Source organism: Echiichthys vipera (genome assembly GCF_963691815.1).
Source record: "Echiichthys vipera genome assembly, chromosome: 3".
Lineage (NCBI taxonomy): Eukaryota > Metazoa > Chordata > Actinopteri > Perciformes > Trachinidae > Echiichthys > Echiichthys vipera.
In genome coordinates this window covers 9,680,990-9,706,602 of record NC_139828.1, presented here as the reverse complement: position 1 = coordinate 9,706,602, position 25,613 = coordinate 9,680,990, and the positions used below count along the sequence as shown (strand labels likewise).

The 25,613-nt window shown below is 42.3% G+C and overlaps 1 protein-coding gene across 1 annotated transcript in view; it reads left to right on the top strand.

Annotated features, from left to right (window-relative positions):
- celf5a (cugbp, Elav-like family member 5a) overlaps window positions 1-25,613 on the top strand; it is a gene marked incomplete at both ends in the record, with an annotated part of 191,035 nt that overhangs the window by 90,641 nt on the left and 74,781 nt on the right. Inside the window, one exon of the mRNA XM_083911420.1 lies at window positions 15,783-15,831. Within this exon, the coding sequence (XP_083767546.1) occupies window positions 15,783-15,831 (49 nt within the window). The remainder of the gene's footprint in view (window positions 1-15,782; window positions 15,832-25,613) is intronic.

Below are 25,613 nucleotides of genomic sequence, written 5' to 3'. Positions count from 1 at the left end.
GTGTGTGTGCGGTCGATGTAAGGCCGAGAGAATCCTCTGAAGGACAGAGCAAAGAAAGAAAAGTCTTTCTCTCACTCCCTGGCTGTCTCTCTCCTTCTATTTTGAATGAGTGCATAGCGATCTGTTTTCCCAGCCAGCCTCATTTGTATTTTTACTGAATTACCCCGGATGCGCAACCTGAACCCACTTAAGCATGTCACTTAGCGTTTGTTGAAGTTAGCCGAGACAGGGCCCTCATCAGGTTTCAATGAGGGAGACTGTGGCTAAGTGGCCACTTGTCATGTTTATTTATTTCATTTTTTCCAGATTCCCACATGATGCCCATGTTGGCTGTCCAAGTTGTTTAGAAAGATTATTATAAGGCTCATAATGGGAATATAAATACCATATATCACACAGTATATTGCCTGTTGTATTTCATAAACTTCTGAGTGTTGAACTTTTCTAATTCGAGTCGACTGCTATTTTTAGACTGTTAGCATAGACCACATTCTCAATAAATGCAGATCGAGGTTAAATACACAAAGAGCGTCTTTTCTCATCGCCGAGCTATTTGAATAATCTTGAATAAAATGTGTTTACATATAGTCATGGAGTCTTTTAATCCTTTTTGACTTACACAGTATGAAGCAACGCTAAGGAACACAGGGGTATATGTGAATTAACAGTAGGAAAGTACAAACAGAACAGAATATTGAAATTGCCCCCACGGGCGATTCTCGGCTGTGCTGTGGCAGCGAGACACTTCCTGGTGCTGCTCCATTTTATATGTATGAAAATCTCTCACGGATCCATGATATACATTATAGATGAGGGCTCCCGTTCTGCACTCCAGTCACTGGAGCAGAATTTTCCATGATACACACCCCCAACACCTCCCCAACCCCCACAGCCGTCCACTCTTCCTCTCTTTCTCTCATCCCTCTCTTCATTCATTTCTCCTTCCATATGCCCTACCATTGGAGCGTTGTTTCATCCATCCCCAGCTCCCTTTCATCCCACTCCAGCCCTTTGGTCTCCCATCATTTCATCCTTCCATAAGTCAAACCTTACATCTTTACTTCCACTTATCCGCCCCCGTCCATTTATAACGCCCCTCCCCCATACCGTGGAGCGAATGAGGAACATGTGACCAGTAAGGTGGGAGCCTGCTGGGCCTCTCCCTGCAGTGCCACCATACGTTGATTTGTCTCCTCCGGTTCCTTATTGATTTTGTTTTAAACAAGGGAAAAATACAAGAAGAATGAGGTGCCGGAGGTGACATGGAATGAAAAAAAGGGAATGAAGTGGGAGGAAAGAGAAAAGGGGAAAAGTGGTTCTATGTATCAAATATGAGTCCTGGATGGGTTCAGGGTATTATCAGGAGGTTACTGTATAGAGGGGTGAACTCCAAAATAAGGAGGGCAGAAGGGGAGAGATGGAGTGGACATGAGGAGAGAGAGATTGTGGGACCTTTTATTTAAAAATCCCTATGTTATTCCCCCCCTTTACTTTGTGCTTGCTAAATGAGTTCTGGGGTTGGGTGTGTGGCAAATGCATCTCATTCTATGTCATGGTACAGTTCCTGCCTTAAAATGATTCTCTGCTTAGTTCAATTTAAGTTGTGTGCAGAATAATCGATCCCCCCATTAATTCTACTTAGCTGAGCTTCACAGTACAAGCCTGGGCTTGACTGGTCCACCAAGGCCAGCGCTGCTGAATGGCTGACCTTTACACGGCTCGAACTGCCATTGATTTTCAGCAGGACTTATTTCATGAACTGGGGTTTGGGACAGGGCACCCAGATGAAGATGAACTATGAGGCAAAATCAGTTTCTTTAGGCCTTTTCATTTTCTCTGCACTCGTCTCTCTTATTTTTCAGTCCTCTTTACTTTGGAATCAGTACTGTAGACCATATCGGCTGAGCTCTGTGGGTGGCATAGTCTGAGAGCAAATAAAGCGTCCCCTGTGTGACCCCCCCTCGAGCTAAGAGCCCCCCCATGTCCTGTCAGTGAAGTGTTGAAGTGTGTGCTTTAGTGTCTACATATGCGTGCTTTTTGTCCATGCTTGAGTGTATGTAGGTTACATTGTTAAGTGCTTTAGGATGGCTCTCTCTGTGACATGGCCCCTTGGTATTTGCAGTTGGGAAATAATGTAAAGTAGAGAGTGTGAACAAGCCATTAGAGCTCCCAAGACTGCCCTCAAAACCAAAGAATTGAGGAAAACAATCCTGACTTCATGAAAACACAGACACAACGTCTACCTCACGCCTGCTGGGGTGAAAAAGAGGGGAAAGAAAGAGAGAATGTATCTCAAATCCCAAATGTAATTTCCGTAGGATGATTTAAGTTCCTATATTTCGTGATGTTAAACCTTTAAGTCCTAATTGTTAGATGAATGTCCTCCGATGAACATCATAAAAATGAATAAATTAATAAATAATAAACGCTAAGACAACGAGGGGAGGAAGTGTAGGAGGCCTCTGAGTGTGGTTCAGCTGGAGTTCATACAGAGTGCAGAGTGTCTCCCACTTTCCCTCTCTCTCTTTTTGGCCTGCATTAGCTGTAGATCAGTGACTGTTGACTGTAAAAAAACATCTTTAAATTTAACACCCCGCTCATGAATACATGCATGCATACAAATGTCTCTGGAAGGTGGGAGGCGTGGGAAGCAGGTGAGGTGATGGGCTGTCACGGATGTTGCTGTAAAAATGGAGGAGGATATGGTATTGGGATAGTGGTGGGGATGACGGGGTGCACAGATCTGTAGCCTTTTGATTCACGAGTGGTCCCAACCGAGACCCAACCCGGGACCATGAATATATAAAATAAATACATTATTCCACTTGTCCTATAAGACACAAATCCTTTCCTTACGGTGCCAAACCACAGATGACTGCAGTATACAAGCATCCTGGAGCACCCTTGTCTTTAAATGAGGTGGGATCCTTTGCCTCTTTCCGAAAAACCACATCACACAACTTCTTACATTCCCTCCAATGCACCAAATTTCCACCACATTTCGACATCAACACGCACAAACACACATTCAAAACATGGACTGCCCCAAACCACTTCCACTCACCCCCACCGATGAAATAAGCCACCCAAGGCCATGGGAGGTAGTGAGGAGTGGGTGTTGGCATAGACACTTCCAATGTGTTATCCGCTCCAGTGCTTCTTGTTCTCACTTCGTCAGAGTGTGTTTGCTGCAGATTGTGAGAAATAGCGAGAGGTCAGGCCGGTGTGCTGCTCATCTAGCCCTTAGGTTCTGTGCAGTTCAAGGTTGAATCAGACACAGTAAGAGGGTTTTTTAGTGTTTATTTAGGAAGCTACTGTGTTGCACTGTCAGACTGGAGAGGAGGAGGAGGAGGAGAAGATGAGAGACGGGGCTAGAAGACAGGCCTGTCCCTTTTGTTTGGTACTGAATGCGCTTATAGACAAGCAGGGATTTTCTCTAAGTGTCAGGATGAAACATAAGCAGGCTTTACAGCCAAAGACTGGAGTGGCGGGAGAGTGATGGAACCGTGATGGAAGTCGCAGGTGACAGAATGCCGTTTGTGTGTGTTTGTGTGTGTGTATGAGACGTGTGGTATTGATATGCTGGGAATGAAGCTGGGAGCAGATGGACAGAGCAGGCTGGCCCTGTGTTGATCCTGTGAGCTCTGGCTCCTTCTTGCAATCACCCGTTTGATGGACACAGACACACACACACACACACACACACACACACACACACACACACACACACACACACACACACACACACACACACACACACACACACACACACACACACACACACACAAACATGTACCAGGCACCGGCGCCGAGTCCAGATTTCTCCAACTTGATAATGGTCCTATAGGATAACAAATGGTCGATCATCCTGTCATTAATAACTAGTATGTCATACTGATCTGTAGCTGTGGCAGATGTGGCTGCTTAATGAGACCGAATGGAGAAGTCCTCCAGTGCCGTATCAGAGGAGACAGCCAGATTTAGGGGGTGTAGACTGAAAGCATATGTATAGTGAGTTAAGGGAGACAACACATGGTCATTTTTTAAACAAATGCAGTTAGTATTGTTTTACTATTTACATTTCTGACAGGTTTTTGTCTCTTCCTGTCTCCATTTTTGTCTTTCTCGCTCTTTCTGGCACCCCTCGGACTTCTATCAAATTCAAAGCCAACATGCTGGGCTGCCCTGCTATCTCTTCCTCCCTCCCTCCTTCCAAATATCGCTATCCTCCTCTTGCCTCTTCTCCTCCTGGTCCTCTCCCCTCCTATGAGGCATAGGGTGTGGAGGGGTAGAAAAGTGCAAGTGTTGGTGAATTACTAATAGGCAATCATAGTGCTCAGGACAAGGATGCCTGCTGGAGGTCTAGGGACCATTAAAGAAACGTCAACTCGGCATAGGTATGCCAAGAATTATGAGTCAGTGGGCAGGCAACACTTCTTGGCTCCTATTGGTCAGGGCAGCAGGCCGTAATCTGTCACAATCCTGGAGTTGCTGTGACAGCAGCAGGAGCATTCTGGGCTCAACACAGAGGGTAAAGGAAACATGCAGCTACGTGTGTGTGTTTGTGTGTGTGTTTGTGCGTGTGTGTGTGTTTGTGTGTGTGTGTGTGTGTGTGTGTGTGTGTGTGTGTGTGTGTGTGTGTGTGTGTGTGTGTGTGTGTGTGTGTGTGTGTGTGTGCGTGTGCGTGTGCGTGTGCCTGTACATTCTGACAATGTACAGAAACTCTCTCATCATACTGGTATGTTTAGTAAGTTGATTTTGTAAATCAGTTGGAGTACCCCTTTAATTCATCTGAAAGTACTATAATGAATCTATTCTATTCCTTAATACAAACAACTTATAATTGTGCATTTCAAGTCAAATTGACATTGTTCCACCAGTTTTTTTTGTTTTTTTGTTGGGCTGGTTCCAAAATAGATGCCACATAATTTCTGTTTTAACTGGGGATGCTTTGGCTTCAGTGGACATGATGCAGAAAAAACACAGCTAAATGTAAGCACTGTTGGAAAATAGTTGTGGCTTTTAGAGGACACGAGCAATTTGCCCCATCATCTGAAGCACAGCCAAGTATACAACCGCAAGGAAGTAATGACAGAAAATGACACACACTCATCTGGAGCATGTTTCGACCCGTACACAAACATTCAATAATCTCACTCCATGCCCTGAAATGTCATCACATCATTCATAAATATTTATAAATAATATTTCTTATTTTGATGGATAAACAGAGCCTGTTTTTATGTTGATTCTGTATCTTAGCAAACAAAGCTTTTAAGAGACAGTTGCCTTTCTGTCTTGTTCGGTACGCTTGACACGGTTAGGGACACGCGTTTATGAGGTTTATGAGGTGCAACGTAGCGTAAGCCTTCGTGACCTCTGTCTTTTCTTGTCTCCATCTCAGCGCTACCTTCCCAGCGCATCAAATCCTGGCCACAGGGAGACTTGCTCCACGCGCTCCCTGTAGGCGCGCAGCCATGTCGCTAGTCTCGCTCTTGCTACGCTCTTCTTCGTGGGTTTCTCAATCCTCTTGGCAACAGCTCGCTTAGCTCTGCTTTGTTTTTGTTGTTCTCAATAGTTTCCGTCTGGTTAAATCCATGGTTAAATCATCACATCAATGTCTCTTTCTACTCTGAAAAAAAGAAAGGTCGTCACAGAAAACCGTCAGTTCATCAGACAGAGAAGTTTTTTTTCTGTCTCTGTGAAGCCTGTGTTTACTCTGCAGCCATATCTTAGCTTATTTATGTTTTATTTATGTTTATGTTACGTTCATTTGTGTCAGTCCAGTTTTTGATGAATAAACTAATGTTTCATATGTGCTTGTAAGCCTGGTAAAGTAACTAGTAACTGAAGTAATCAGATAAATGTAGTGGAGTAAAAACTAGAATTTTTCCAACGATTTGTAGTTGAGCAGAAGAATAAAGGAGCATTTAAATAAAATACTCAAGTAAAGGACAGGAGCCTCAAACTTTACTTTAGTCCAATAATTGAGTGAAAACCTCTGGTTAACAGGTTTGTTCATTTAACAAGGATGTTTTTTGACAAGCTTGTTGCACTTTGAGGCCTATGACTACTATTTACATTGATAAAATAAAGACAATATATGTACTCCTATGTTGCTGCATTGTTTTAAAATATCCATTAATGTGATGCTCATATTTTTCCGGCCCCTCATTTTGGATCATTTTCGTCAACCGGCCCCAATACCAAATTAATTGAAGAGCCCTGATTTAGCCTATTTCAGTCAGTTCAGTGATTGCTGTTTGCGCGTATTTTAGTGAAAGAAAACCTATTTTCTTAATTTTCTTAAGATTTGATCATGTATAAGTGTTTACCTTTTTGCCAAATAAATATATAACTGCGTAAATGCAGCAATGTCTCACTTCACTTTAATTTAAGATTGTTACAGTAATCCCTAAACAAGCTGACGGATTATTTCAGTTTTTGCATGATTGCATGACATGTCCTTAAGAATATCTGATTAAAAAGAAAGAAAAAATAATTATTAGGCTATAGATCTGATACATGGTGTTTTTAGAATCTAAAAGAAATAGAAAAAAACAACTGAAGTGAAAACTGCGACCTCAAAACCGTGATATGAACCGAACAGCGGATTTGGTGAACCGTTCCACCCCTACTTTCTGTGTAGTGTTCGGTATACTGTAAGGAGGAATAATCTGTTATATTTCAAAAGACATTGTCAGTCATCATGCAGTGTTGTGCTTGGATGCGCACATGCTGTACTGTACATGATGTTGTACATCATCACTGTAGTTGTAACTCACTGACGGTCAGGCAGGGCATAATCTTCAAAGCAAATATCAAGGCAGAAGCCAGATAGGGAACATGGCGTCAGTGCATCAGGGCACCTTTAAGCATTAAAGCCTCACACAAGTCGAGATCTGTAATTCTGTCACGGAACATATCCTCTGCCATTTCGCCACTTCCTGCTCACTCCGGACCCTCGCTGTGGCGCATGCTGGGATTGGCGTGACGTTGCCCCTCTGAAGCCACTGGGTTGGGTCTGTCGTAATGATCTTATCTTTCTAAGGACAGTTCCTCAAAATGAATTGAAGAGCGTAAACCACATCAAACAGCAAGCGGCTAAGAAAGTGTGTGTGTGTGTGTGTGTGTGTGTATGTGTGTGTGATGTGAGCCCACCAAAAGCTTAAGCCTCCAGTGTGCTGTGCAGATAAGATTCATTAGATAGGTCGGTAAATGCAAGAGAGAGCCAAAGCAAGGCACACACAGAGAGAGAGAGAGGGAGTGAGCTTGCTGCTGCTCCAGCATTTGTTGACACAGATTTACAATGAGTCTCCCACTGCTTCACGCATTACAGTAACACGCCATGTCAATAGCTCTCTGGGCTTGAAAAGCAGCCGTGCCAAAGATGTCTGGGAGTGATGCCCTTCCCCTGATATCCAAAGTGTGGCTCATAAGTCAGGACGTGGAGTAGAAGGAGGGGCAGGAGAGGGACCAAAGTACAAAAAGTGGATGTTTTATTGTCTTTTTTTTGTTTTTCTTTTCTCTTATTAATAAAATCCTCCCACTATTCTCTCCCTTCAATCTCTACATCTTCCCAAGCGCCTTTTTATTAGTTTTCCCTGTTTTTGTCACTCCTCTCTGATCCCTTTCCTCTCCCCCTTCTCCATCCCTCTCAGTCTTTTACTCCTCTCTCCCTCTGTTTCTCTTTATCTCTTGGACGCCCCGCTACAGGCTCAGTAGGACAGGATTTAGGCATTAGCTCAATCCCCCTATCTACTCTCCCTCATGATTGCACACTGTTTCTGTCACCCACATACCCTAGTCCACTGCACAAGTCTTGTAGGACTCTCATTCAAGTAGTGGTAGAGAACTTATACTCCAACAGACAGGGAGACATAATCAAGTAGACGGACAACTATAGCATGAGAGCGAGTGTGTGCGCGTGTGTGTGTGTGTGTGTGTGTGTGAAGGGTTGGGACAGTGATAAGCAAAGCAAACTTAGAGGTGCAGGGTGAGCTTTTTATGTGGTATTTCGTTATTCAGACTCTATACAGAAGTAATAAAGAGTTTCGATGAGAACCAAGATCAGCCCGTGCCATACAACTCATTCTGCTGAGTCATGGGGCGCCACAAATGAGGTGGTTTTGATGTGTGACATTCACCTTCATGAAATCTTGATGAGAGCTGAATTCTGTTGTCTGTGTAATGAGGGCTGTTGCAGTCAGACAGCTGGCCAACCACTTCAGCTAGTAAAGCAATGATAATGGAGGGTTTTGGAAAGCATTCGGTAGATGAACTTCAGGCTGTTTCTGGGAGGCAGTTAGTGTTTTTGGGGAAGAGATAAACAGGAACTTGGATGGATTCAGACAACAGAAGGTCTAATGGTCTTTATCAGAGATGTAGTAGCGGTGCTAGTAGCAGTAATGGTACTACAGAATGCACATGTTAGCGAGTCAGCCTCATTGCTAATTTGTGTATTACAAGAAGCATTCAACGTAACAGATGGATATCAACAGTTTTATTCCAAAGGGGGCCATTCAGCCTTTGAATAACAGCAAAACAAAATAACCGCAAAGCAAAAACAAATAGCACTTTCTAAATACGAGTCTGCGTGTTTATCTTTGAATGACAAAACTCTCTCACAGAATGTGTGTTGGTGTTTTTTCTCTATTCAGGATTAGGGATGCACACTGTGGACTTTTTTCCCCAGTCAATAGTGATAACCATTAATTACCTGCTTCCCCTGTCTGATATGGATTAGATAACACATCATTTCAATTTCACAATTTGGATTGCAAATAGAAGTTCAGTGTGTAGTTTATGCTCACCTGAGGGTAAGAAAGGCTAAGATGTACTGAACAAAGATGGATGGTTTCACATTTCACACCTTTAACTGACGCCACTGTTGTTAACACAACAAATACAAAGAAAAGTTCTATTCATCAAATCTTCTATTTTCTTCTTCTAGTAAAGTACATCAAAAAAAAAAAATACTTTCCCTAAGAATTCAAATCAAACCATTTAACATAATAAGTCATATGAGATGCGTCAGTGTAAACTCAGTACATGTGTATTGATCGATTGCAACCCAACCGCCACATACTGTATCAGAGTGTATCAGATGCTGTGCTTTTTAAATCAGTTAAAGAAATTTGGCTTTGCATTATAAGCGGTAATTTATCGGCTTTAATTTCATTATCTGAATAATACGTAACATTATAGATCCATTTCCCATCATTTATCTGTATTAATGTATGTTGTGCACCCTTATTCAAAATGGATACAGCATCATGGAGTGAAACTACTAATGTGATTCAGAGTAGCTGAGGTCTGCAGGTGTCTGTCAGTCCATGTCAGCAGCGCCTCAAGCTGTAAATCCCGTTGGTTCTGATAGGAATCCCAAAGCTTATAGTGGCTGCCATCTCCTCAGCACTGACTGATGCTGCTTATCAGGACCACCACACCGCTGCCGCCAGCATATTTCCACATGCGGGTAAATTAGAACTCCCTTGCAGAAACATTTTCCCACATGCATTAAAGCACATGTATGATTTAGTTTATTCGTATAGGGCACGTCTGCTACATTAACGGTCAGACCTGCACATGCACATACTGCACATGCTCACTCACACATATATAAACATGTCATGCGTATGTCAGTGTGTGTATTTAACCCGATGTGAATGGACAACTCCACTTGAGATATGTGGGAGAGACTCAATTTTTTATGTGCACACAAAACATACAACAAGTGTATTTCTTGCGACTTATCTCTGATAACGGGGAATAAAGCCTTGACAAAACCAAATTTATATAACTGATTCATAAATATGTTTAACATTTGATGATTTAGTTTCCAGTTGTAAGGATGTGGTTATTTTCTTAGTTTTAAAGTATTGTATAAAGAAACTTCTTTAGGGTTTTGGACAATTATCAACTTAAAAACATCGCTCTGTTTTCAATGCTCATACAGTTTGCAGACCAAATGGCCGATCAAATCAATAACAAAAATGATGCAGTTTGCAGAACTCCACCAAAACATACATCTCCATACATACAGTATACATTAATGTCTGAGAACGGGTGTAGACAAAAACACAGCAGTTGATTGTCCACCTTAGGATATCTTGAATACTCCACATAAAAAATGCCATGTTAGGATTGGACTTTTCTTCTACATAGGGGAACTAGTGACATGTAAGATATGTTGTGTACAATTTCCTCCATAGCAGAAGTAAACCCAGAGTGCCTGTTTATTACAAAGACTCTTAACATTGTTGCAGTGTTCTACAGCTGAGTGAAAAAGTGCATCATTCACTGAAAAACCACACTATAATGCCATCGCCTTTTCATGTAAAAGCGGGGAGATGTATTTCTATATCCAGCTAATTTACAATATTAAGAAATAGTTCATTACCCAGCTCGACTAAGCCTATTAAATTTGATCTTCATTTGTAATTTGTGATTTTATTGTTAATGAACAATTATTGTGATTGCAATGAAGCACTTCACAACTATAAATCATTACACCACAGCTCTCGCTCTACTTTACTCCCTCTTTCTCCCTCCTGTACTGTATACAGTACAGATTTATTAGTTGAAGACGGGGCCCCCGGACAGCCACCACTCAGCAGCACTCCCTCAGATCAATAATTGGAAATATTAATTATATCAGCAGAGATGGCCCAGTCAGAAGGGAGCTGTTTATGCTCCTGTTACTGAACAGTTCAGCAACATGAGCTCTGATGGCTAACTAATATGTATTAATGATCCCAGGACAAACATTACTCTATATTAAACCTGAGTGAAAGCCATAAGACATCACACATATTGTATGGCTATTAGACTTATTTTATTGCAAGCACTGTAAGTAAGTGCTGTTGCGTAACTGCTGTGAAAAGACTTTAACTACTGAGAGATGAGCTTCTGCAAAACCAGGACAAGATTTATGGCAATTTTACTTCTATGAACCGCATTCTCCTGTAAGTTAAAAGTTAAAGACTTGCAAAGTTTTGAAGCTTGGAATTGCACCAGGTATTTGAAACCCTTTCCAAAGCAGCATTATTGTCTTGCTATACTGGCCGTCTCTGGGGTTTTAGCAGTGTGGAGTCTGGGACTCTGTACTGCTCAATTCCGCTAAACTCTACTAGTCATGAACTCATTACTGTCATAGATAGTGCCAACAGTAGACTCTAAATCCTCCACATTACTAACAGGCCGAGTCCTGACTACAGTTGCTTGACTTGCTCTGTCTAATTTGAAATCAGACAGTGGAATGTCTTCTGTGGCCGGAGCCCAGGGCCTTTGGTCCTTTTTGTGGCTAATGATAGTTTCAGCAGAAAGACATTCCCTCTCCAGACAGGCCAAACCTTACCAGGATACTGCGGTACGATCAAAGCCACATTTTCGGCCGGATTAGTTTAATGTGGGGACGTGGGCTAAAATAGCCTTACCTCAGGTCGTCTGTAATATAAATGGCCATTTCGCACGGGATTAAGAATATACCTGCATTCTACCAGAGGTGGGAGGGGTTACTCGCTTTACCACTGCCATCAACTCCCTGTTGTCATGTGCGCGCTCCGTAGCTTCCTGATATCACAAAAGTAACTAAACATGAAACTAAAGGACAAAATCGATTATCTAAAAAAAATGTTAGGAGTGCTTCTTGAAGCGCCTCTATGCTAAAAAAAAATGTTGAAACTACGTATTGACAGGATATGAGGGTATATCAATATATGTTTTACAGAGGGTCGTATTCGGTAGGACATAGTCTTACCAGAGGTATTTTTTTTCCGGACCGTTTTACAGAAGGTAAAATTCACTGTCATTTTTACTGACATTTTCCAGAGTGATTACTGACCTGGTGCATTCAGATAGGACTAAAACCTCTGGTAAAAATGACCTTACCCCACATTAAACTAATCCCTTCCGAATAGGGCTAAAGTCAGAGAAAGCGTGGATCTGTAAATGCTCATATGTTGGTCTAAGAAAAAACACACGAACCAACATGCAGTGTGTGTATATTCCAGACCCAGTGCACACTACATTATGTACTTTTGGCCTGGGGGTTTCTGTCTCATCCGCCGTATAAAACAGTAGCATACTAGTGCTAAGAGCTTTAAGTCAACTGACTCTAGGCTTGGGGAAATGAGACGGCTTAATAAAAGCATATGGAACTATAGATTTGTCAAAGCCCTTATAGAGCAGCGCAGTTTGTGGAGGTAGAAAGAGAGAAAGACCAGGGTTTGTACAAGGAAACGAAAAACTGTATTTTCTACTAGAGGAGGACAATGAAGAGTTGTGACTAATTTGAAGGTTGTGAAGCCGCTGAGTTGTTGTGAGTCATCAGAGGAGCTTGTTTATTCAGATGAGTCAACTTCACTTTAACCCGGCCTTTGAGATACAGAAGAACCCAATGCAAAGCACTATATTTGTAGAAATGGCACATGTGTTTTTATGTCCAGGTTTTTATAATAAAAACACTATTTCACAGCTTCTCACCAACACGTAAATGCACCACGAGTCAGCACAGAATTGTCAAATGCGTCTTTCGATTGCATGACCACACATTGCACACTGTACTCGACTTTTATATTCCTATTTGTCCTCTTTTTTATTAGGTTTAATGCAGATCTCACGTGTCTATGAGTATGTTTTCAGACATTGCTGAAATAAAAAGATATAAATGGCTAATCTGGATGACACAAAGACACATGAAACAACAACTCGCATTTGGAATCATCTTGACAGTGATGTATACAAAATGTGATATGTAGGGCAGAAGCATGCGAAACACGTCTTTTAAGAGAGTGTTTCTCAGTGGACTACAGCTACTACACGGGTCATCAAATGCAAATAAAACTGGAGAAATCCAGAAAGAACAATTGTTTGTCAGGGACAAATTGTGTTTGCTTCACTGGATTGGGAACATCCCAAGCATTCGTATTTTGCATTTTTCATTATATTAACAAGATGAACGCCATGCCTGGTTTGTTAAACCTTGTTGAATAAATCAAAGTACTTGAGTCAGATAAACATCCTCAGGTAGATAAACACGGCAATGAAACAGAATATCAGGAGAGCCAAGATAAAGTTTCTCTCTTAATATCAGTTCAAACACACATTTTCACCATTAAGCTATTTGGTCAATTTATAATTGAAACAGCACATTATTAGCAGTGGTGTATGCATGGAGGCAGGTGGTTGATTTGTAAATACACAGCATTCGTAATGTGCACTTGTTCCACTCTCTCTCTCTCTCTCTCTCTCTCTTTCTGTGTGTGCGAGTGTGCATGTGTGTGTGTGTGTGTGTGTGTGTGTGAGAAAGGTAGGAGAAATGCCTCAACAGCGAAGCAATCTTATCTAAGAGTTGCAGGCAGCTTTCTTTCTCTCGCTGTGTGTGGACTGTATCTCTCCTTCCCTTCTCTCTCCATCTCTTCTTGTCTTTTTCCACAATCGCTCGCCTTCTCTTCTTCTAGTTCTCTTTTGTTCCTCCTCCTCCTTCTCCTCCCTCACCTAACCACTCCCTTAACTCAATAAATGGAGGATTGAAAACGTGTTGTTATGTGTACAGGAGGCAGCAGTGACTGTTTTGAAGCTTCTAGCTCCAGCCCACAAAAGCCAAGCATACCCCACAGTATCTGGAGTTAATGAATGGTCTCCTTGGCAACAGCAGCAGTTAATACATTTTACTTAAAGTTACCGTTGTCCGTGGAATGGGAGTGAGCATACACATAGTACAATCGTGCTTTGCAATGTGCTCTTAATTTCCGATGGAATTACACAATTTTCATCATATGTGTTCAAGGAGAATGGGACGAACTGAGAAGCATCAGTAGTGACTGTTCAGGACCATAATGCATTGCTCTTGGGCGAATAAATAGACCATTAAGCTGGCATGTTGGAGGCTGAACTGTAACTAGCTTTAGAGAAAGATGCCTCCCACACACAGGCGCCCTGTAGAGAAGGCTGAGATCATAGCATGGTAGAGGAGACGCAGCCGCGGATTTGGCCTCCTCTGTCGTGCATATGAACAGAAATCAACTGGCAGGATGGGAGCATCTTTTGTCCATTTGACATGTCAAAGGCAAAGTCAAAGATTTCCTGTGTTCTAGAGTTATCTGTGAATTTGTCTTGTGGATACCCCCCCCCCCCCCCCCCTCCATTCGGAGGTGTTTCTGTCTCAGAGGTTACTTTGAACATGTGTGCGATAGTGTCACGGTTGATTCTGTAATCTATCCCTACATGCTGTGGAGCACTGCACCCTGTGGCTTGGCATTAGCATACTGCGGGGTTACTTTGCTCGTGTTGTACAAGGAAAAGAAAGCACTTGTAGATGGGAAGGGAGGAGGGCAGGGAGCGAGCCGAGAAACAAGGATCTTAAAACCTCAACCTCCACAAGCATAGCATCCTCCCTGTTTTCCTACAAAGATTTAGCCAGTGCTAGTTATTATTTACGATGGGTAAATTTATGGAATAATTTCAGCGAGGGAAGGTTATTCAGTTCCTCAAGGTGAAAATGGATACGTTTAGCACTTAATGAATTGGGGCCTGGGCCTCTCCCCCATATATCAGCACATTATTAAGACGTTTTAAAATCCCATTATGGTGTTTCTCCTTGAACATGTCATGCTTTTATTGGACTGCCCTGTCTTTAAATCTGACCTTTTCATCCCTGCTCTGGTATTGAACAGAAAAAAGATACATGACAGGGTGATGGAACAAAATATATACATATGTAGGTATAGAAATATCATTACTGGGTGGTTCTCTGCGATCTGACTGAGATGCCCGGTAATAGCAATAAAAAGATTCTTAAATAGCAACTACAAATGGTTTACTGTAAATGGTTGTGGAGTGGTAAAAGGTTGCTTTTATGTTCCAGTAATCTTGTTATGCATTGGTGCCACTTCTGGCCCCAATTTTATTAATGTGTGTTGGTTTTTTTATTGTTGAATCTATTTATTTTGGACTGGAACATTGATGCATACATACATTATATTGCAAGCTTTACGCTCTGCTACAGTTCATACATACTATACGTGTGTATGTGGGTGTATAAACAGTAAGCGTAATAAGAGGTGACTAGGAGGCATATGTTCAATAACAAACAAAAAAAAAACAGCGCTATTGTAAATCACGGCTAAATCTTTCAAACTTTTTCCTTTCTGGTGAAATTGTTCAGCTTGAACAACAATAATGAAAAAAGAAAGAGGTAAAATTGGAGAAGGAGGAGAGCGTGACACAAAGACTGTGATGACAGAGGCATCTAATCCAGGCAATGCCATTCTTATCAGGGTCCAGTGGATTAGAGTGAGCCTCCTAACCACAGAATCCTTCCCAGCCAGACACTCTCCACAGCCCAAGGGCCTGGATCAATAGGCCTGCATTGATCTCTCTTCTTCTCTGGCTGGATTCACTTTTAGTAGGACTGCCTCCGCCTCTATCACTTAGACCCACACCTGCAGCCTTGCAACGTCTCTGCGCACCTGACATGAAATACCACCAATACGAACGGACATACAGATAGACGTGCATTCCTGTTTTATGTGTGAAATGGAGTTGTTCTGTTTACACTGAATAACAGGCAGCAGAAAGACCTAAGTGTCAAGTCAACTTAGCTGCATGATTGTGTTTTTGTTTCCTCTCCAGCCAGGGCACTTTGATCAGTCTCACAGAACAGCTATTAGTATGGGAGAAAGGGCCTTGACACCTCTGGTTTTGTGGCCTTAGCAACGACAGCCCGAGTCGCCAGCGCTAACCTCTCTGTTGCTCTTTCTTCTTTCTTTCTCCTCCAGATGACTCGCCCCATCCAGGTGAAACCGGCTGACAGCGAGAGCCGTGGAGGTAGTTGTCTTCTTTTCTCCATCATTTATTCATGTTCCCTTTTCATCTGCCTTATCTAGGCTAATTCTTTTCATTCTTTCCCTCTGATCTCATCTGTTCCACTGCTCTCAATGCAATATTTCCTCAGCCAGCTCTCTGTTTTATCTTATCCCAATTCATTTTTATTCTCATATTTCTGCGCTTACATGCATAATGGCAGCAATGGGATTATTACAAACAAAGTCTACCGCATACTTTAAAGGTCTCATATTGTGAAAAGTTCGATGTTACCGTGAAAGTATCAAATGGCTAAACACACAGCCGATATTCAGAAACGTTAAACTTAAAACAAGCCATCGTGACTTCCGTCGAGGCGCTCTACCGAGTTGAGTGTTGAGTGTTTCAGACATAGGGTGTAATACAGCTATATTCAGACAAACAGTATGAGAAAAAGTGTGCTTTTTAAAGTCACAGCATGTAGAAATGTTCTAGTAGAAACACAAAATACAAGTATAAACCTGATAATTAGCATAATATGGGACCTTTAAAACAAACTGGGTCTGAATGTATATGAAACACATTACGGGACATCTAACACAGAGATTTAGATTTCATTTTGGCTTAACTGTCTGTCTCTCAGCTTGTGGTAGTTTGTAATCTCGTTTAATACACATTGTAGCTTTTTTTTTTTTTGTTTCTGGTCCAGATCCTTTGGGTTTGTGGATTAACCTCCCATAGTCTCATCCTGCAACTGCCCTTGTACTGGATGTAATTGAATTAAGAGTCTGTGTTATTGAAAGTATGCAAGGCTGTGATGGGCTTCCCTGCTGCCCATCTCTCTTTCCTTGTTCCCTATGCCAAGTACATTATCATTGCACTGTAAATTAGATAGTGATTAGGTTCAATACTGGAACCATAGCCATGCAAAGGCCTCGTTAAAGCCCACACTGCTTGGTCTGTGTGCATTTCAAACATAGAGTAAATGGTATAGAGGGAGGGAAAAATGGAGCAGGAGCGGAACACACACAGCTTGCCAAACAATCAATAAATTTGCAGGGTTCTTGCCAAGATCCTCATTACTTGGCCTTAATTCTGTCGTCTTTGATCTCTCCCGTTTTTGGAGGCTTTCATTTACTCACTGCCTATCTGCATATATGTTAATGGGATGAGGAGGCATCCTGCGAGTCAGTGTTAGAGACAATCAGAGGCAACCCTTGCTTATTTTTCGGTGTGCGTCTCATGTGTCAACCCGTAACAAAGCTGGTGCCTTTTTGGTATTGAAAGGAGGAGCGTAGATTTCAGTCTTGTGGAAGGAGAGAGGGAGAGATTTGGAAGTGAAAAATAGGCAGGGTAGAGAAAATGCAAGCATGATGCCAACTGCGTACAGCTGCTGTGCTGCACTTCTGAGGCTTTACCTAAAAACCTCTGCCTGTTTTAGGTGAATTAGGATGGCTGGTCACTTGGCCGCCTGTCAAATGCACACAATCTTCAAAGGACAGCATAACCCCTTGAGATGGAAGGAGGAAAGGCCAATAAATATCACTGTCAGTCCTCCATGTTCTCTCTCTTTCTTTCCTTCTGTCTCTCTGTCTTCCCTCCTCATCTTCCCTCCTTCTCTCAACCATTCATTCAGAGCTTTAGAGCAGCGGTGAGACAACCAAAAGGGTCTTGTGCTGTTGAGATTGATGTCCCCTATAGCTCTATTGATTTTGCCATTGTGGTGCTGTGTGTCCACATTAACAATGACACTCAGCTGTCTCTTTACTTGGTTGTGAGTGGCCAGGTTTAAAGCTCCCAGGGCACTTTGGTCACTATGGGGTCCTCTTACTGGCCAGCCATGGGGACCCCACTGAGGAACAAATGAGTGCTGCAACAGACCTGAGAGTTGCACATCATCTTAAATGAACAGGTCAGAATGGCACCTCAGGGGCAATCAAACACTCACGTGACTTTAATGGGTAAGGAGGTAGAAGCAAAAGTAGGAGACCGGGAATGTGCGAAGGCGAATGGATCTGATTGCATTTTTAAAAAATGTTTTATTCTTATCCTGCTTCTAATTTGCTTTATTATTTTATTTTATTAATTATTTCTGCGATTATCCTTAGCAAAGATAATTTTGTTTTTTGCTTCATATCTGGTTCTGTCTTTAGCTGCTATTGCTCCTGTTAGCTGATGGACTGTGCTGCTCATGCACTCCAATGACCTACTTTTACAAGCCTTCGCTTCTTTTTTGGTGTAAAAGATTAAAGAGCATTTCATTGTGCTGTCTGAACCCTCACAGTCCTGTAATTATTGCTGTCCGTATTTCACATTGTCAAAATTGCCAAGATTACATTTTTGTAATTTTGATCGTTATTTCCCTGCTGTTGCCAGAACCCAGATCAATAACTTCAGGACTATAGCTCAACATGGTGTAGAGGAGCTGGAAGAGCAAATGCACAAAATATTAATTACCCTCTCAGTGCAACGGAGGGTGGGACACCAGGGACAGCCCCACTCTGGCCTGCTCTCTCAGGGACCACACGGGTAGTCCAATAGGGGGCATATATTCCTCAGTGCACACAGTCACACTACAGCACACAGTCATACTAATTAGTGACTTAATCTCATTATGAGGAGGACTGTTCATATCACCTCGCTAGGTTGGCCATCCTTGAGGGAAAGACCTGTTACTGTGGTTTTATGCCTGCTGGACCTGCACTCCTCCAGGAGCAACTCTCAGCTGTTATTAAGACCAGACAGGACCAGAAAAATGGACTTTCTCTGGTTACTGTTTCAAATTTTAGTTGCCAGCCTTTAGTCATTGGCCAGGAGGAGAGTAGAACATATTCCCCTAATGACATTAAATATTTGATGACTATTGCATTTTTCTAATGGACATGTTGATAGCTTTTACCTTATCAGATAGAACAAACTGAAAAAAATGACAGCACATCAGGCCACTAGGTAGCTTCGCTAATGCCATAGGTGTAAACCACCTTGCCTATAGAAATTAGAGGGAAATACACGGTAGAGTAAATCCATCCAAACACTCTGTCAGTCCCTGCTGCCGCCTAACAAAGACACACTGTGAAATGAATATTAATGGCCAATCACCTACCTAATCTAGCAGAACAGCAGCCGTTACACATTGAGCCACAAGCACCGTGAATGTCTCCGTCACTGATGACGCGGACCATTCTGGGATGTTTCTGCTGGGGAGAAGTTTAAAAAGGCGCAGCAGGGACCTGTCTCTCTCGTTTTCTCCTCACAGGTCTCTGATATGAAATAAATTGATTTTCCATCACACATGGCACTGATGACTGGCACTGACTGCTGCTGATATTTCATATATTTGAAGGGCTGTTTAGTGCCTTTTTAGAGGGCTTGGCATCCTTACACAGGATAAATCAGCTCTAACCACTTTGATTCATCCTAAACTCTTTACCATCGGCACCCCCTTTGCATTGCACATCTACCGTCTGCCCCTTCTTGTTTCCTTTTTGTGTGGGCAGAAATAATGACCTGGTTACTCATGATCATCCACAGAAGAGGTTGTGAGCAGTTTTATGTAGGAACTATTTTCTTTCTACAACACTTGCCACCTGCATCACCGTGCAGAAGGAGGTGTACTCATTGAAGAAAGACGTGTGCTTTTTGATACTAAGTCGAACTAATAGTTTTATACTGATAGCTTACACGACAGCATAGCCGAGAAGAACGCCATTAATATTTTTACTTCTTGTGCCGTCACAAGCATGAGCCTCTCGGTTGGCGGGTGTAGTTTGGTAAAAAGAAAATAGTTCCTACATAAACTGCAAGATCTGTAGATTCTCTTGAATATGAGGTCATTATTTCCGGAAAGACTTTGCTGTTTCAAATGTAATTTTTTGGCACTTTGAGTACCACAATTTGAGTGCCACCTAGTTCCATTATATGTGAGAAAAATCAAATCTCTACTGCCAGTATCTCCAGAACTGGCTGACTCACACCAAAACAATTGAGATTTATCAATAGAACTACAAGAAAGATACAAATATGTTTTTAGATTTTGGGGGGAACTATTTATTTAACCCTTTGTTAAAGTTTTGTGCTCAGAGATGATCCAGAAAGCAGAGAGAGGAGCGGGCTAGCTGTCAGCTGGGGCTCTGTTGGTGTTGCAACAGGCCTGCCTGGCACAGCTAGATCTACAGCCCACTGAGGAGGCCTGGATTAGAAACAGGCTCTGGCATCATCAAGGCAGGCCTGCCGCCCACACACACACACCCACACACACAGAAAGGACAAACAGGCAAACACATATATACCCATACGGCTCTAACACACTCTCTCGTGCAAGACAACACACATGCACACAGTGAGAAAAGTGTGGATAAACCAGAGAGAGGGAGGGGCGGCAGGGGCAGAGCAAAAAAGCTGAACAGTTCATGATAATAGGACCACACGTGTGTGTGCACACACAGGGACATGTCCTGTACATGTTACATATTTACACACAGACACAAACACAATGTACACATATGCTGAACTGAATAGGTCAATTTTCTTTTCATGAGCTGTGTTTCATGTTGCGGGCCAAGCCGCAGTAGCAGCAGTGTTGCATTGTGTTTGTGTGTTTACTCCAACTGAAGGACAATGAAAAGGTTTGCTCCAGTTCACTGAGATGTGACGGAACAAAGAGAGAGAGAGAGAGAGAGATAAACCAGAGCGAGAGGCAATAAGTTAAATGGAGAGTAAGGACAAAAAAAGAAAGAAAAAAGATTGGGAATCTAGATTGAGAGAGCAGGTTTACATGCTCTGTTGCTGTTCTGCGCTCAGTTTTTGATGATGAATTTATCTGGCGTGAAAGACAACAGAGTGGTCCATGTATTAAACATCAGTGGCATTCTCCTATCCTTACTAGAGAGACGAGCTCCCCATGTCAGAGCAGCTCAGTAATGAAGCAAGCAGGAAGGCCTCTAAGCTCCACTGATCCCCTTTAGAAAGGAGAGGAGGAGTGAAGGAGAGAGGGGTAGTTAGAGGGAGAGGAATGAGGGGTGAAAAGACGGATGGTGAGCGTAGAGAGGTGAAAGAAGGAAATTTGTACTGAGAGACTGAAAGTGGGTGAGAAAGAGGGGGGGGGGGGGGGGCAAGTGGAAAATAAACAGAGAAAAGTGTGGATAAACCAGAGAGAGGGAGGGGCGGCAGGGGCAGAGCAAAAAAGCTGAACAGTATATCTTCTCCCTTTGGAGGGAAGAAAACTAAAGATTACTGGTCACAATGTGCTTGGCTGGGCATAAATGGAGAGATCTTGAAATAGTAGGGAGCATGTTCAGAGGTTGTGGGGATCAGGGTGAGCTAATCCAATGGTAAGGCCAGCTGTGGGTCACACATTCAGAGCTCACACTGCTTGTCCAAATCCCCTCTGGTGCTCTTACACAAACAATACTGATACACAGGCCTTGGCTAGCCCCGAGTTCAGTCAGCTAACTCCACCAAGCTGGCCTAGGATGTTCAGGTCACTCTGCCCGTAAGCTCTTAAATTTACCCTCGCATCAGCACAAACTGGTTTGTTTTGAAGGGGTTTGGGGTGGAGGGGTGATTTAGCTTTATGGAAGACAGACAAGGGGAGAGAAAGCTGGAGAACGACATACAAACAGAGCGAGAGAAAGACACGATGAAATAATTTCTACAGGGATGTGCTTTGCTCCTGTGGGTCAGATTGTGCTGAGGCTGTAGGAGTTATGCAGAGTCAGTGGAAGAAGTAGATCACAACAATTCTCTAACACACTGGGTAGGTGGAGATCAATTAGCCTTATCTTACAAACTACTAATGATAATACCAATGCAGAACGTGCTGACACGGCAAAGAACAACAAGAGGAAGCAGAGTGATGATGTAATGAATTTAGTTATAGTTGAAAGATGCAGAATTTCTGCAAACTGTGTCTCATACAAAATACACTATTACTGCAACTTCTATGGTACACTCAGTCAGCACATACACAGATGGAAGCAGCAGCTACTTACAGTGTGTAGACAAAATAACAGAAACCGTATTGGAAGGGGGGGCCCCTAAGCACCTCGGGCCCTGGTTTAAGAGCTGATGTGGGGCCCTACCTTTTTATTTCATTATCAACATTGTATTCATATGAGGACATATTTTCATTTGTATTTAGTAAGTAAGAATTAGCAACAATGTGAGATTAGTGCAGTTTTATTTTCTATGAAAGTGATAAAACATTAAACAAAATGTGCAGTAGTAACCATAGACTGTATGATAGCACCCATAGCAACCAAGTAGCTACGGCAGAGCCAAGACGTTAACACAAGTTTAACCAACAAGTTTAACTAACTTGCTTGTGATTGGCTAGTGATCACAGTCCCAGAACACGCACAGCATGCTCTCCTAAATGACAAGCGCAGAGAAAGGGCTCGTAGAGAGCCAGCCCGTTAAAACCTTAAAAAAGTAGTTGAATTATGCAATTCTTGCATGTCAGTTTGGGGCCCTTGGGAGGACGTTGCCCATTTCAATTGAAATGGATGAAACATAATGCTGCTGCTGAATATTGCATGTACAAGACCTGCCAACAAAATTTAGACATTGTTAGTTTCACAGAGGTAGCATTTATTGCAGAGCTGTTGTATTTGATTGCATGATATTGTGCAAGTGGTATTGCACCTTCCCTCAGCAATTTAAATATGCATACATGCATAAACTTAGCTAAACACACATTGATCCTCACTCCCCCTTTTAAAAACCACACACACACACACACATCCTTTCCACTCCATCCCTTGTTCGTTGCGATGGTCTCGTAGCGTAGGCGGATCAGAAAAGGTTACTGTTGAACACAGAAAGGAAAGGTCAGAAATCATGTTTAGTTTTCTTGGGGCCGGGAGGTAATTCCAGCCAGCAGATTGTGTTCAGACGAGCAATCCGGCAGGGCAGGCCAGTGGTGGAGATGCTCATGCAGAAGGAAGCGAGGCGGGGATGGGGACAAGGTTATCCAGTCAGCCACTGCCTCTCAGCCCCTCTGCTTATCACCGCAACAATCACCTTGAGAAACAAACTTGTCTTCTTTCAGAGATGGGGAAAAGACGGCCCCCGTATGCATCTGGACTGCCATTCTCATTACAGCATCTCACCGTCTTTGGGGACAGACTGCAGATCAATTTAGTGCTCAATTCTCCACACTTTATAATTCATTCTCCCTCTCTATTTCCCATTCTCTCTCTCTATGTCTTCACCCCCCTCTCTTGCCTTTTTTCTCTGTTCCCTTTGAACACATCAAAACATGTAGATGATGTACAGTGGTTGTCCACATTGCTGTAACAATAGGAGACCTTCTGTTCTGCACCACGTGGATGTAGTGCTTTGATGTTTGAGTTGTCATTTGTTGAGCCATAATACACAGATAATCTAATACCTCAGTGTGACTTGAAAAATAATGAATCATGATGGTATGGATACAAGATGCTGTGACACCCGCTTAATGTTTGCCTTTAATCATTTGACCACCGCTTAACTCTAGACATCAGTTATCAAATGTTCTTTAAAGGCAATTATATGGACCTTAATAATAATAATGCTATAATCTGTACAGTTTGTGTGGTAGGAATTGAAAAGTCAAAGTAAACATGTTGAAATGAGAAAAAAAAAAATGCTAACCTACTTCGAATGTAAACAGTACAGAGGCATGGAGATGGGTAAGAAAGCTGACCTTTTTAGGGCTTTCCTTATTCAGACTTTGTTTTGTGAACTTTTCCATTTTATTGGTCATCATTTCATTTTCATTTACTTGGAACAACCTGTGTGCAGTGCATTAGGAGAAAAGCTGCTTATGCAGCAGCTTGTTTGGCAGCACACATTTATACTCCTGTTAAGTGTCTTTTCTTATTTCTAAACTGCCTCATTTAACTTTTTTAAATGTCGGATCCCTGCAGATTTTAGGTTAAACAAGTGCTGCCACAGACATTAAACATGTGATTGATTGTGCACTTAACCCTAAAATACGTGCAGTTCATTTCAATGAGAAAAATATGCACAACTCCATTAGAAGTTGACCGTGACATGCTGTTGTCAAGTCTTTTGGTGTTTGTGTGTGTGTGTGTGTGTTAGTGTGTGTGTGTGTGTGCGTGTGTGTGCGTGTGCGCGCACACTCTGTGATTGCACTGGAGCTGGAGGAGGCCAAGCAAGGGCTCTGATTGGAGGACAGACTCTGTGCAACCTCTGCCAAATCACTGCAATCACCCGTTTGCTCCTTCTCTCTGCTTTAATGACACCACTTCATAAGGAACCAGGCTCATCAAGCAGCCCACACCCACCCACCCACACACACACACACACACACACACACACACACACACACACAGAAACAAACACATGCACACAGTGAGGTCAGGCTCGGCAGATCGGGCGGGGCACGGCAGGCCTCAGAACAGGGAGAGAAAGTCCAGCAGCAGATGGGAGGAGATTAAAGCAGCCTGGAGACACATGCACACATATAAATATAACACTCATATATCAGAGATACAAGCTCCACTCTCCACTTTGGGTTGAGTTAGACCAAGTTAGACCAGTGTCGTGATATGCAGTATCAGTCTGCATTCACAGCATACGTGAATGGATTAATCATTTATACAGATACTGGAGGGTTATAAAGATACTTTTCAGACGGTTTGATCATTTTCAGGCCGATACTAGATTTGATATCTTGTCCTCCTCTCTTCACTGTCAGGCCTCAGCTCAGTGTGGAATTATCCGCTCTAATTTTGTTTTCCCCTTGCTCCCAACACTTCACGTATAAAGAAAATGTCCTGTTTGTTCACAGAGAATGATAAGAGAACACAAACAGTAAGAAAAACCATACTGCTGTCTCCAGTTGTTGGGAGCTACTGTAATAGGGGATTGGGAATTTAATTAAAAGCTTTGCTGTGTTTATGAGGTGTAACAATGTTTTCACAATCATACTGAAAAGAGCTTGAGTGACAAATAGAAAAATGAGAGACAGAGCGAACACAAGGCCACAAAAGAAAAAATGACATGGGCAAATAAGTGATGACAAAAAAAGAGACAGGAAAGAAGAAAACAAGAGCTGTTTTTCCGCCCCCAGGATATGGACAGAATGAAAATGCCTTTCCAATCAGTGTAACAGAGGACTCAAACTATATGCAATTCAATGCACTCTTTATTTTTGTCTAGCCAACACACTGTAATATCACTCTCAAAGTGTTTGTGAAGCACTTTAGTTTGTGAAAATTGAATGCAACAGTATGTCACCTCCAGATGAATTAAAATGTCAGCTCATACAATATATTTGTTTTTTAAAAATATACAATATCGAGATTTTACAGATTAGGTGCACGTATGAGGACAGTGATAGATTTTTGAGCGCGTTTAATCTCTGCAGGTTTAAACCAGGTGCAGCAGTAGAAAGTTAGATAAACAAGAAAGAAAGTTATTGAGAAAACAATCCGGTGTAAAATTAGATCTGAATTCAGATTTAGTACCTGTAACTCAGCTAGGTCTCCATATCTGTCCCTCCAATCTAACCTCTTCTTTCCTCTCTATCTCTCCATCTCAGCATATTAACCCCATTAGCCACTCATATTGCCCCCTGTGTTTCTCACTGTCAGTCCACTTAAATCACTGCATCCTACTACCATTGGACTGAAAAGGACACCTGCTTCAACCAAAAGATTCAAGCAGAGATATGGAAGCAGTGGATTAAACAGAGATTAATACTCCTACACGCCTGAAAAATGCAGTATTTAGTGGAGTATTTAATCTGTGTGGAATGTTTGTTGTAATATCTATACTGTCTGTGACTTAAGCTGTTGCAG